This window comes from Brassica napus, chromosome C8, assembly GCF_020379485.1.
Source record: "Brassica napus cultivar Da-Ae chromosome C8, Da-Ae, whole genome shotgun sequence".
Lineage (NCBI taxonomy): Eukaryota > Viridiplantae > Streptophyta > Magnoliopsida > Brassicales > Brassicaceae > Brassica > Brassica napus.
In genome coordinates, this window is record NC_063451.1 from 46,202,059 (window position 1) to 46,214,748 (window position 12,690).

The window sequence follows — 12,690 nt, forward strand, 5'->3', positions numbered from 1 at the left end:
GTATACATGATCTTTGAAAGTTGTTACAGTCACTGCTCATACTTAACCGATACGACATAGTTTCTAACATACCTACTTATTATTATTATTATTTTCCTACATGTATATGTGGTTGAATACGAAAGATGAATTTTAAGATTTTCCCATTTGTATGGGCTTAAGGTAGTTGAACAGGCCCATATAGAGAGAAGGTGATACGTCATTAATCCTATCCAACAAACACATCGAACGATAAAACGCTGTCGTACTATTGTGTTTATATCTTCGTCTCCGACTCTCCGGCGACAATATTTTTAAACTTTCCTCCGTCGCCGTCGCATTTAATCGCCATGATCGTCGACTTCTCTACCTTCATCCTATTCGTCTCTATCTTCGTTTCCTCAGCTAACGCCAAAGCAACCTTATCAATCTCCCCCAAAAATCTAAACCGATCCGGCGATTCCGTCGTCATAAAATGGTCCCACGTCGACTCTCCCTCCGATCTCGACTGGCTAGGCATCTACTCACCCCCAGACTCTCCCCACGACCACTTCATCGGCTACAAGTTCCTCAACGCCTCCCCCACGTGGCAATCCGGCTCCGGCGCGATCTCCCTCCCCCTCACCAACCTCCGATCGAACTACACGTTCCGTATCTTCCGGTGGACGCAGTCCGAGATCAATCCGAAGCACAAGGACCACGACCAGAATCCCTTACCGGGAACGAAGCACCTCCTAGCGGAATCGGAGCAGGTGGGGTTCGGATCCGCGGGCGCGGGGACGCCGGAGCAGATCCATTTGGCGTTCGAGGACAAGGTTAACAGGATGCAGGTCACGTTCGTAGCTGGGGACGGCGAAGAAAGGTTCGTGAGATACGGAGAGGGGGAGGATGCGTTGGCGAACTCCGCGGCGGCGCGCGGGATTAGGTACGAGAGGGAGCATATGTGTAATGCTCCGGCTAATTCTACTATAGGCTGGAGGGATCCCGGGTGGATTTTTCATACCGTTATGAAGAATTTGAACGGTGGCGTTAGGTACTTTTATCAGGTAAAAGCTAAATCTGAATCAAGAGGTTATGTCTTTAATTTAATTTAAAGTAGTTGTAAGAACATCAAAGGTTATGTCTTTAATTTAATGTAGTTGTAAGAACATCAAAGGTTATATGTCTTTTTTTTAAAGTAGCTGTAAGAACATCAAAGGTTATGTCTTTATGACAGATGAACATCAAAGGTTATGTCCAAGGTTTAAGAAATTGCTACTAGGCGGAGTTTAGGTGTTAAGGAATTATTGATTTATTTTATATATATTTTGCATATATATGGAGTAGATATTTTAGTTTTTGGGTTTAACTATAATTGTTAGATAAAGAAATTAGATAAATTTGTTGATTTTTACTATTGCTTAGTTTAACAGAGCTAAGACTAATTTAGATCGATTTAGACAAATTTCAACCGATTTAGAATGGTCTAAACCGATTTAGAATCACATAAAACAGATGTTAAGAAAATCGTTTCGGCTATAACTGATTTTTAGAACATTGGTTATGTCTTTATGACATTCTATGTTATGTCTTTGTAACAGGTTGGGAGTGATTCAAAGGGATGGAGTGATATCCACAGCTTCATCGCTCGAGATATCTACTCCGAAGAAACCATAGCTTTCATGTTCGGAGACATGGGCTGCGCCACACCTTACAATACCTTTATCCGGACGCAGGACGAGAGTATCTCCACAGTGAAGTGGATACTCCGCGACATCGAAGCTCTTGGCGACAAGCCAGCTCTCGTTTCGCACATTGGAGATATTAGCTACGCTCGTGGCTACTCGTGGGTGTGGGATGAGTTCTTCGCTCAGATCGAGCCTATTGCCTCGAGAGTTCCTTACCACGTCTGCATCGGTAACCACGAGTATGACTTCCCTACTCAGCCTTGGAAACCTGATTGGGGAACTTACGGTAATGACGGTGGGGGCGAGTGCGGTGTGCCGTATAGTCTCAAGTTCAACATGCCTGGAAACTCGTCAGAACCAACGGGAACGAAAGCTCCTCCTACAAGGAATCTTTACTATTCTTACGACATGGGGTCGGTTCATTTCCTTTACATCTCCACCGAGACGAACTTTCTCAAAGGAGGGAGTCAGCACGAGTTTATAAAGCGTGATCTCGAGTCTGTCAACAGGGAGAAAACACCGTTTGTTGTAGTGCAAGGACACAGACCGATGTACACCACGAGCAACGAGGTGAGAGATGCGATGATTAGGCAAAAGATGGTGGAGCATTTGGAGCCGCTGTTTGTGGAGAACAACGTGACGCTTGCTCTGTGGGGACATGTTCATAGATACGAGAGGTTTTGTCCGATAAGCAACAACACTTGTGGCAAACAGTGGAGAGGAAGCCCGGTTCATCTTGTGATCGGTATGGGCGGTCAAGATTGGCAACCGATTTGGCAGCCGAGACCGAACCATCCGGGTCTTCCTATATTCCCTCAGCCTGAACAGTCGATGTACAGGACGGGTGAGTTTGGGTACACTCGTTTGGTTGCGAACAAAGAGAAGCTCACTGTTTCGTTTGTGGGTAACCATGATGGAGAAGTTCATGATACTGTTGAGATGTTAGCATCTGGGGAAGTAATCAGTGGGAGCAAAGAGGATAGTGTTAAGACAGTTCCTGTATCTGCAACACTTGTGGGGAAACCTGAGTCTAATGTCTTATGGTATGTTAAAGGAGCAGGCTTGATGATTATGGGTGTGCTTTTAGGGTTCGTTATAGGTTTTTTTACAAGGGGGAAGAAAGGATCTGCATCTGATAACCGTTGGATCCCAGTGAAGAACGAGGAGACATGATATTAAAGAAGTGAGTCTATTAAGGTGTATGATTTGTATAGTATTGTATCTTCTTTCCTACAGTAAGAACCATGTTTTGTACACTGTAATAAATAATAATTCCATCTGAAGAGTTTGTCTGAAAATCTCTTTACTATGTTTCGTGTAAATACATACTGTATGTATTAATATTTTACATTGGTTTATCTTGATTGGGTTGGTTATAGTATATGATTTGGATTAACAACAGAAAACTGCTTTTATTGAATAAAATTAGATAATATTTACAACTTATATAGCAAACAATGACGCAAAGAATATAGTTCAGAGCTGTACGAACGTAAAGAGAAAAAAATACGTATAGGAGAATAGTACGTTTTTGTTTTGTTTGGGAAGGTGTTTATTTGGAAAGCAAGTGACGTGCCCGTTGATTAGCTCCTTGAACACGGTTGTTAAGCTCATCAATATCGCCGTCCAGATGATCCAGAGCCTTGTTTTGCCTGCAATAATAATGACAATAAGTACTCACAAGTATAAAAAATGTGTGAAAATACGTATGTATGCAAGTGTGTTATCTGACTTGTCGAGCTCAGATCCCATGTCAAGGGCCATGCCCTTAAGATCACCCAAAATGTCACTTAAATCTGAAAGTCCATCGTCTTGCTTTGCCTTCTCTTGCTGCACACATCAAAACATACCATTTTTTTGAGATTCTCAAATTAATACCAAGTTAAGAATTTGAAGAATAAGAAGAAGACAAACACCTCCACTTTCTGCATAGCGTTTGTTGGTTGGTCTGATGGTATCGGTTGGCTGCTCGATCGTCCTTTCGCAGCCAAACCGAGTTTCTCTCGCTCTTCCTTGTTATTCGCGCTCTTCTTCGACGCTTTATCTTAACCATTCAACCAAACACATGATCTTAATCAAGAATCAAGAATCAATTATCAATGATCAAGAATCATCTATACTATTATTTGAGAATGTCCGGAAAAGTTAACGCAATAAACAGCATATATTTCGATAAACAGCATATATACAAAAAAATTTTATGTTCAGTTAAACATTTTGAAAGCATAAACATTAACTGTTCAAAATTAATAATGCAAATAACTAATGATTATTCCCGCATTTGCGGATTGAACAGCTAGTTAAATAATTTGAAGATTGAGATGATACAGCTTTGTAGATTGTATAGTCTCTAACTCTCTACCTGGTGTGATCATAGGTCCTGCGATCTCTTTACCCTTCTTAGGTTTCCACGGCTTAGAAAACATTCCTCCTAAACTGTTCAAAAGCTTCTCTCCCTGCTCTCCCAAAATAAATTATCAACAATCATTTAAAAAAAAACAGAACATCTATGTAAGAAAAACATAAGCCCGGCAGGTTAAACCAAAAAAAAATGTAAGAAACAAAAAGAATCATTACCCGACCGAGATCTTTATCCATTTCAACAGCCATAACATGAGTCCTGTTGATCTGTTCACCTTGCGCGTGCAACATATCAAGCGTCCTCGTAGCGTCCGATCTTATATCTTCAGCGATCTTAAGACAGTTGTTGACACCTTTGGTTGTTTCTTCGGCTTTATAAACCGCGTACTTCTCTAAATCCTCCGTCGTCTGGCTCTGCAGATCACCAGAGTTGCTGAAACCCTTCTTGTACTTGTCGTCATCTTCGTCGAAGTCTGGTGTTATGAGGACTGGTTCCGAAGAAGTTCTTCTTCCTGCATTGATCGTTCCTCCTCCTTTGTTGTTTGATGATTCGTTGGGAACTTTGTTGTTCCCCGGAGATTTTAAGAATCCAAACATTTATTCGACAATGAGAGAAAGACTATTGATTGAGATGTCGTCTCCAAAGAGAAGATTTAGATTAAAGAAGAATCTAGAGAAAGGAAAAGGAAAATAGTTATCCAAAAATAGAAACATGTGAATTTCAAGAACGGATCAAAAGAATTGTTTAGATTCTCTCTCTGTTTGTAAGCCAATGAAAGGAACCAGAGATGAAGGGGAGACATCACGACAAGTCCTTTGTTTCTCCCCTACTTTCAGACCGTTAAGAGTGTATCTGTTCTGTTAATGACCAAAACAATCTGTTTTAGAGGTGGTCGCAAGATCTGAGTTTATTAAACAGTTTCTGAAGATTTTTTTTTTCTTCTTCTTGCAAGAAACTCTAATTCTGATTTACAAAAAAGGTAATTATAAAATACAAAAAAAAAAGACTCGAGGTCTTGAACTATACAGAGAACTCTCTTACAACATCCCCAGCTTTGTTAAATAATGCATTTACATATACAGAAGATTCTAGAGCAGAGTAACAATGTGAGATTGGAGATCATTCTTCATTTACTTTCTCCTAGAGAAATCATCCCATGGGTCTTCTTGACCAAAGATCTCGTCGATGATGTTGGAAGTTGGAAGAAAATCAATGTTCTTACTCCAACAATGATCAAATGAATAAAAATGATCCTCCACAAGATCATTGCAATGGCTCCAGTGATTCCCAACATCGGATTCCTCTCTGTTTACATTGGACTGGAAGTCATCGGACATGCACGAATCTTCTTCTACAATCACCTCTTCTTCTTCATCATCTCTTGAGAGGCTTTTTCCGGTTTTATCAACTGGAGTTTCAGGACCATAAAACGTGTTGTCATACTCTACTTGCCACTCATCATCGTCACTATCGATGTCCAGGCTTTTAGAACGATTCTGAACAGCTCTTCTTCGCAGGATGAAGACGTTGAAATAATAGCTCACAATCTCCTTCATGGTTCGTGAAGGAAACGCAGACTTTAGGTGTTTCCAGAAATCACGGTTCAGTGAAACAGGGTTGGAGTAAACAACCTCGTGGAATAGATCTTCCTCGTCCTCGGTTAGTTTACCAGCGACTTCCTCTCCCATTTCACCGAGACCTATGTTCAAACATCTTTCGTATCCGATAGTCTCAAACAAGCCTTCTCGGTTTTCAATGATGTGCTGCTGCACGCATCTGATGGAACCTTTATCCACGCAAATGCATTCTTTTCTTCCTTTACCAATTTCGAAGAACTCGGTTTCATGGTCAGGCATTGGAATCACGCACTTGCCGATCAGTTGTTCTTCGTTGTGATCAACAACATCACGGACTTCTTCCTTGACACAATCAGGAATATTAGCCTGGTAATCAGACCCGATTCGAACTTGTTTTCTAGGAGAACTCTGACACCAATCTGACTCGGGAGATTCGTGAGAAAGGGTAGACTGAGTCGTAGCATCCTCCTCAGATGAGATCCAGGAGAAAGGTGCCTTGGTCTCAGACCCCTTCTCAACACTATCCTCACATTCAAGCCCGTAGATATCACTCAGATCCTCTCCTGCTAATAGCACAAAGCGCAAGACAAACAAGAATTAAGCAAGATGCTTAATGTTAACCCATCTGCAACTGCTGCATACTATTATTACCTATGACAAGACCAGACTTCTCCAGTGAAACATGATATGGAACTCCTTCGTCTAGCTTGGCCAGCTTATTGCAATAACTAATCTCTCTTGCATGCTTCATGTTGAGCTCTTGCACATCCTCAGCTTCAAAAGTGCGCTTAACACCCATATTTTTTTGTACCTGTAAAATGAAAAACCAAAAGCAAATTTAGTTACTTGGCGTGGAGGTTATCTTATGTCAACTGCTATTTATATAACATCCACACACTAACAAGTAACAAACAACAAGTCTATAACGCTGAGAGCTCTAAGTCCCATGTTAAGTTAAGTACTGAGGGGAATTTAATTAAAAGTACAAAACCCCCAATTGAATATGAGTAAATTAAAAAATCCCCAAATCTGAACGAAACCCTAGCCCTAGATTTCAATTCACGGCGTAGATCAACAAATCAGGAATCAAAAATCAAAGAATTGGCTAATTATCGGAATAACAGACACAAGCCCTCTGTTAATTAACAGATTTGACAAACCCTAGAAAATCGAAATCTAAAACAATTGGGGAAAACTAGAAATTAAGAATGAATCCGATAAGAATAACAAATGAATTAAACACCTAAACGAAAAATTGATCAGATCTGTTGTTTACAGATCTAGATCTAGCTCAAACCCTAGATTTGACCACAACCAATGGATGATATCAAAACAGGTATCAATCGAAAGATGGAATCAAGAGGAAAACGAAAATTACAATTGATTCGAAGATAGATCTGGAAGAAGGAAGAGATCTGAACACGAATTCAAGAAAAAATAAATTTGGGGGAAATTTCGTGCTTTTCGATTTGGGGAAGACCCGGCCCGGATTAAATTCGGATACCGAGACAACACCGAATGAGCTGTACCTTATAAAAACACTTTAAACGATTTGAAACTACAAAATTATCCTCGCCGTTTACCAGCACGTGCCCAACTTGCTTTGGCATATCCGCGTCTCTCTTTGTAAACCGAAACGTAATTCGTATTCAATTTGAACAAACCGGACCAAGCAAACTCAACCGGTTATAATCCAATCCTCTCTCATAAACCCTAAATTCCCAAATCAGATTCTCACGCGACCTTTCTCTCGACAACACTCTCGACTTTTTGCTTCCGGTTTCGATCTTTCGCTGATTCTATACAGATTCCGTACATCTACAGTTCGTTGCATCTGCTCGTGATCTGAGTAAGTATAGCTTATCTCTTTTGATTCATGAAAAGCCCACTTTCGTGGATCAATTTACTCGAATTATACTTTTACTTGCTTGATTTCTTAATGATCCATTGATCCCTAATGTTACTTATTGATATAGCTATAGAAAGTTGGATGCTTTGAATCTGGGGTCTTTGCCTATCCCTTAGTTATGTGTTTGATGTCCTTTAGCTGTTAGAAACGATTGTTATCATCATATTAGCTTTGGATCTCAAGTTCTATGTTGTTCCATTTTGTAGGTAGTGTGACAAGTTCAGACCAATGGCGCTTGTTGTGATTTGTGGGCAACCTTGCAGTGGGAAGTCAACAGCTGCAGTAGCCTTATCCGAAGCACTGAAAGAATCTGAAACGAAGCAGAACGTTAGAATCATCGACGAGGATTCGTTTCATCTAGACCGCAACCAGAACTACGCCAACATGCCTGCAGAGAAGATGCTTAGAGGAAAGCTCAGGTCGGATGTCGATAGATCTGTTTCGAGAGGAGACATTGTTATTGTAGATTCCTTGAACAGCATCAAAGGTTACAGATACGAGCTGTGGTGCATTGCGCGTGCCGCTGGGATTAGGTACTGTGTTCTCTTCTGTGATGTGGATGAAGATCGTTGCAGGGAGTGGAATAAGGAACGTGAGGGTAGAGGCGAGGCTTCGTATGACGATGGTATATTCGAGGATCTTGTGAGAAGGTTTGAGAAACCTGAGAGGAGGAACCGATGGGATTCGCCTCTCTTTGAGCTGTACCCTTCTAGAGATGGGATAGAGAAATCATCTCCTGTGGTTTTAGAGGCTGTGACCTATCTGACCAAGACTGTTGATTCCAAAACTCAAGACGTGAGGATACTCCAACCGAGTATCGCGACTCAGTCTGCGAGATTCTCAGAAGCGAATTCTCTTTACGAGTTGGACAGAGCGACACAAGAAGTTATTAATGCGATCGTGGAACAACAAGCGCTTGGTGGGGCTATAAGCAGAGTTACTCTTGGTAATGACCTGCCTCCGATCGAAATATCCAGACCTACTGGACTACCGGAGCTGGGGAGGCTTCGGAGAACGTTTGTTAAGTTGATGGGTCAGACGAGTCTGAGCGGGCCACCGTTACCAACCGACGCAAACAGTGGAAAGAGACGGTTTGTGGATTACTTGAACAGAGAGTTTGGAGGTAATAACGGTTGAAATTGGTGGGTGAAGAAACATGTTACAGTTTGTTTTTTCATCTTCTCAACACAAGTCAAGTTTACACTCTGTGCTCTTCAGTGAAAAGTTGTGGACAAATTGATGTATTTTTCTTATGCAAACATATAATTATCATTTATCAAGTTTAAACAGTTTTTTTTTTGTGTAATAATATCTTTCCAGTTCTTGAAAGACTCTGTCTTTGAACATGAGTACGACTAAAAGGGGCTAAAAGGTATATTTTATTGGCTCATAAAGTTATAAAGTTACGCAGTTTCAGCTAGTGTTGTACCATACCAGCATGTCTACTCAAAAACTATCTTCAGTTCAGGCTAATGTTGTTAGAAGAGAAACAAATTACGTTTCACTTCACTCTGAAGATATCTTGAAACTGTCTTTTGTTTAGTGTCAGCTAGTGTTGTACCAGTTCGGTTTTACATTGTCTTTGGCATCTTGCAGATACTGTGTTAGACATCGCTTGCGCTCTAAGTAGATAAAAGTATCTCCAAAAATAATTTGACTGTACATTAAAACGAAAAAGGCAAACAAATTTTGGAGATGCGGGGTATCGAACCCCGTGCCTCTCGCATGCAAAGCGAGCGCTCTACCATTTGAGCTACATCCCCATATGACTAAAGTTTCAATTACGTTAAATAAATACGGTTTTCGACTAAAAAGTCTATCATAACAACAAACTACGAAGAAGTAGAAAGTACAACTAACAAAACTGAAATAGCTACGAATAAGTAGTAAGTACAACTAACAAAACTGAAATGATTAATGAGATAACAGGTTAACCACACAATTATCTTAGATGCTGCGTGCAACAACCCGAGAGGGCCCCCGCATAGTTTGTCAGTTTCTTTTTCTTATTGTACGTTACAAGTCCAACTTACTAAATATACTTTTATTTCTCTCTAAAAATGTTCACACTTAAATACAATCAGTTTTTATTCACACTACAAACCATATATCGTATTTGGAACTTTGTAACCAACTGATTGGCTTACAAGTTTCTTTACACTATATATATATTTATCAAATCAACTTTCATTTTCCAAGTTCTCTACATCATATCCTGTCTATTTCGTGCTTCTCCTAAAAGAGTGATCTTAAGACCCAATCATCATGAGAATGTTTCTAGCTCTCTTCCTTCTCTTGGCCTTGACCACATCTTCAAGTAAGTACCTTTCTTCTCTTCTTGGTATACGGTCCAATAACAGTATTTAAGATTTTATTGCTGTGTCTCTCTTTCTCTATAGGTGCAACTTACTGTCTCTGCAAAGAAGGGGCAGGAGACGACGCACTTCAAGCATCAATAGACTATGCTTGTGGAAAATTAGCAGATTGTAACCCAATCCATGACAAGGGTGCTTGTTATCAACCAAACACCATCAAAAGCCACTGTGATTGGGCTGTTAACAGCTACTTCCAGAATCAAGATCAAGCCCCTGGAAGCTGCAACTTCACTGGAACTGCCACTACCAGTCAAAACCCACCTTCAAGTAAGTAAAAAAATCTACATTTTGATGAGAAAAGTTGTGGTCTTGATGAGGTTCTTTTGTGCAGATTTGGTTACCGGATGTGTCTATCCTTCAAGCCCTAGGTAACTAATGATCACTAACACAAACCTAAGCCTGTCTCATTTACATGGATATGACTTATAAAAAGTTTGGTGTGTGTATTAACAGCTCTCCAGGGTGTTCTCCTTCAACACCGGGAACAAATCAGACAAACGGAACCGTTACTCCAACCAACGGTGCTTCCAGTTTGGTCATTTCCCCTGCTTTCGCAATCTGTTTATCAACACTTGCGTTTCTGATGTAACGTTCGTGTGGAGACAAAGACATCCACATGGGTCCGTCTTTGGTTCCCTTTTGGGTGGAAAAGGAAGCTTCAGTCGTCCTTGTGGTTTATATTTCTGTTGTTGCATTTATGTGAAAGTTGCTCTAATTAGAATCTTGAGTAAATAAATAAAATAAAAACAGAGCATCATGATAAAGACTTGTCAATAAAAAGATACCATATTTTTATAATTTCTAATGATTAATCATAGACTAAAGCAAAATTTATTCACCATTTTAGTAGCTTCAACATCCAATTTAGATTATTGTTCTACAACTTCAGCAACGCAAGTGCCACCAGAGATCATTTGTAGTAATCTACCAGTTGTTATTCAGTTAAAACTAAGGTTTCTCTCTTTAGGTGTGGTGTTATTCAGTTAAAAAAATATACTCTGTGGCAAAGAAAGAGAAACCTATGTTCCTCGTTATAACATGCCAGAGAGTATACTTGCTAATACTGAGAATAAGTATCTTGAGAAATCATTCGACTGTAACATTAAAAGGAAAAAGGTAAAAACAATGTGGAGATGCGGGGAATCGAACCCCGTGCCTCTCGCATGCAAAGCGAGCGCTCTACCATTTGAGCTACATCCCCAATTGTTAATACACGCACTACAATAAATAAAAATAAAATGTCAGACCAAAAGTTCTAACAACAATCTACGAATAAGTACAATTAACAGAACATTAATTGTATGATAATGAAACAAACAAGCCAAAGAGAAATGCGTGAAGCATATAATTAATCAATTATCAAAGATGCGTTATGCAACAACCCGAGTGGGCCCCGAATAGTTTGTCAATTTCTGTTTCTTATTCAACGTTATAAATCAACTTACCAAAATATATACATAATAATCGTAGTTAGACTTGGAACTTTGTTACCAAAAGACTGACTCACAAGTTATATATATATATACTAAATCAACAAGTATCATTTTCCAATGCTCTAAACTTCTCTACATCTTCTCTCTCTAAAGCCATCATCTTGGTTTTGGTGTGTGCCTTGCTGTCTATTTTGGTGCTTCCCCTAGATAAGTGACCTTAAGACTAATCATCATGAGAATGTTTCTAGGTGTCTTGCTTCTCTTGGCCTTGACCACATCTTCAAGTAAGTCTTTCTTCTCTTCTTCCAAAAGGGTCCATAACATTTACTTAAAATTTTCTTGCTCTGTTTCTCTTTCTCTCTAGGTGCTATTTACTGTCTCTGCAAAGATGGGATAGGAGACAACCAGCTTCAAACATCGATAGACTATGCTTGTGGAACCTTAGCAGATTGTAACCCAATCCATGACAAGGGTGCTTGTTATCAACCAAACACCATAAAAAACCACTGCGATTGGGCTGTTAACAGCTACTTCCAGAAAGCAGCTCAGGCCCCTGGAAGCTGTAATTTCTCTGGAACTGCCACTACCAGTCAAAACCCACCTTCAAGTAAGTCAATCAACTTATAGATTTGATGAGAAAAGTTATGATCTTGATGATGTTCTTTTGTTGTAGATTTGGTTACTGGATGTATATATCCTTCAAGCGCTAGGTGATGATCACTTCCATTAACCTTAACCTGTCTCATATTCATAAACATGACTTAGAGAAAGTTTGGTGTGTGTGTGTGTGTATTAACAGCTCTGCAGGGTCGCCTCCTTCAACTACACCACCAACGGGAACAACTCCAACAACAAACGGAACCGGAGGCTTTACTCCATTTCCGGGAACTCCACCTGCGTTTGGTCCAACTGGAACCGGAGGCTTTAGCCCAAGCAAAGCTGCTTCAAGTTTGGTCATTTCCTCTGTTTTCACGCTCTGTTTCTCATCACTAGCGCTTCTGATGTAAGGTTCGTGTAGAGACAAAAGACATCCACATGGGTCCGTCTTTTGATTCCCTTTTGGGTAGAAAAGGAAGCTTCAGTGGTCATTGTGGTTTATATTTCTGTTTTTTCCCATTTATGTGAAAGATGCTCTAATTAGAATCTTGAGTAAATAATTGCCAAAAAAAAAACAGAACATCATGATAAAGACTTGTCAACAACAACGTTAGGAACTCGTGGGTTGTGTAAGAAGATACCATTTTTAATTTCTAATGACCAATCATAGACTCACAGAAAATTTATTCAACTAAAAAGACCAACCAACAATAACACCAAGTGAAGTGCCAACTACTTACTTAAGGTAAGATTCACACCTTCAATAATGGAATAAGCCTCTCTAATACACA

At 39.9% G+C, this 12,690-nt stretch overlaps 6 protein-coding genes and 2 non-coding genes across 9 annotated transcripts; 4 read left to right on the top strand and 4 right to left on the bottom strand.

Annotated features, from left to right (window-relative positions):
- Window positions 1-222: 222 nt before the first annotated feature.
- LOC106415361 (probable inactive purple acid phosphatase 2) lies at window positions 223-3,027 on the top strand. The gene is made up of 2 exons (XM_013856039.3): window positions 223-1,025; window positions 1,560-3,027. The coding sequence occupies exons 1-2, from the start codon at window positions 330-332 to the stop codon at window positions 2,817-2,819; spliced, it is 1,956 nt and encodes a 651-aa protein (XP_013711493.2). The 5' UTR covers window positions 223-329; the 3' UTR covers window positions 2,820-3,027.
- On the bottom strand, window positions 2,969-4,811 carry LOC106414662 (putative SNAP25 homologous protein SNAP30). The gene is made up of 5 exons (XM_013855275.3): window positions 4,224-4,811; window positions 4,009-4,102; window positions 3,563-3,690; window positions 3,379-3,476; window positions 2,969-3,298 (listed from the first exon to the last, which is right to left on the bottom strand). The coding sequence occupies exons 1-5, from the start codon at window positions 4,602-4,604 to the stop codon at window positions 3,199-3,201; spliced, it is 801 nt and encodes a 266-aa protein (XP_013710729.1). The 5' UTR covers window positions 4,605-4,811; the 3' UTR covers window positions 2,969-3,198.
- Window positions 4,812-4,975: 164 nt separating this feature from the next.
- Window positions 4,976-7,128, bottom strand: BNAC08G40060D. Of its 2 annotated transcripts, none has more exons than XM_013852362.3 (3): window positions 6,964-7,128; window positions 6,237-6,396; window positions 4,976-6,148 (listed from the first exon to the last, which is right to left on the bottom strand). In XM_013852362.3, exons 2-3 carry the CDS (start codon window positions 6,382-6,384, stop codon window positions 5,139-5,141), a joined length of 1,158 nt encoding a protein of 385 aa, XP_013707816.1. In that variant the 5' UTR covers window positions 6,385-6,396; window positions 6,964-7,128; the 3' UTR covers window positions 4,976-5,138. The 2 variants fall into 2 exon arrangements, with proteins under 2 accessions (XP_013707816.1, XP_013707815.1); XM_013852361.3 differs by having other exon boundaries at window positions 4,976-6,151.
- A 108-nt stretch (window positions 7,129-7,236) lies between these two features.
- LOC106416129 (protein KTI12 homolog) lies at window positions 7,237-8,823 on the top strand. Its single transcript, XM_013856966.3, has 2 exons — window positions 7,237-7,434; window positions 7,701-8,823. Exon 2 carries the CDS (start codon window positions 7,723-7,725, stop codon window positions 8,629-8,631), a length of 909 nt encoding a protein of 302 aa, XP_013712420.1. The 5' UTR covers window positions 7,237-7,434; window positions 7,701-7,722; the 3' UTR covers window positions 8,632-8,823.
- A 183-nt stretch (window positions 8,824-9,006) lies between these two features.
- Window positions 9,007-10,710, top strand: LOC106414260 (PLASMODESMATA CALLOSE-BINDING PROTEIN 1). The gene is made up of 4 exons (XM_013854942.3): window positions 9,007-9,811; window positions 9,894-10,136; window positions 10,201-10,237; window positions 10,323-10,710. The coding sequence occupies exons 1-4, from the start codon at window positions 9,760-9,762 to the stop codon at window positions 10,456-10,458; spliced, it is 468 nt and encodes a 155-aa protein (XP_013710396.1). The 5' UTR covers window positions 9,007-9,759; the 3' UTR covers window positions 10,459-10,710.
- Window positions 9,185-9,257, bottom strand: TRNAA-UGC. Its single transcript has one exon. It is a non-coding gene; the product is annotated as a tRNA-Ala (tRNA).
- A 287-nt stretch (window positions 10,711-10,997) lies between the features above and the next one.
- TRNAA-UGC lies at window positions 10,998-11,070 on the bottom strand. Its single transcript has one exon. It is a non-coding gene; the product is annotated as a tRNA-Ala (tRNA).
- Window positions 11,071-11,378: 308 nt separating this feature from the next.
- LOC106414259 (PLASMODESMATA CALLOSE-BINDING PROTEIN 1) lies at window positions 11,379-12,442 on the top strand. Its single transcript, XM_013854941.3, has 4 exons — window positions 11,379-11,586; window positions 11,667-11,909; window positions 11,976-12,012; window positions 12,102-12,442. The coding sequence occupies exons 1-4, from the start codon at window positions 11,535-11,537 to the stop codon at window positions 12,307-12,309; spliced, it is 540 nt and encodes a 179-aa protein (XP_013710395.1). The 5' UTR covers window positions 11,379-11,534; the 3' UTR covers window positions 12,310-12,442.
- Window positions 12,443-12,690: the final 248 nt, after the last annotated feature.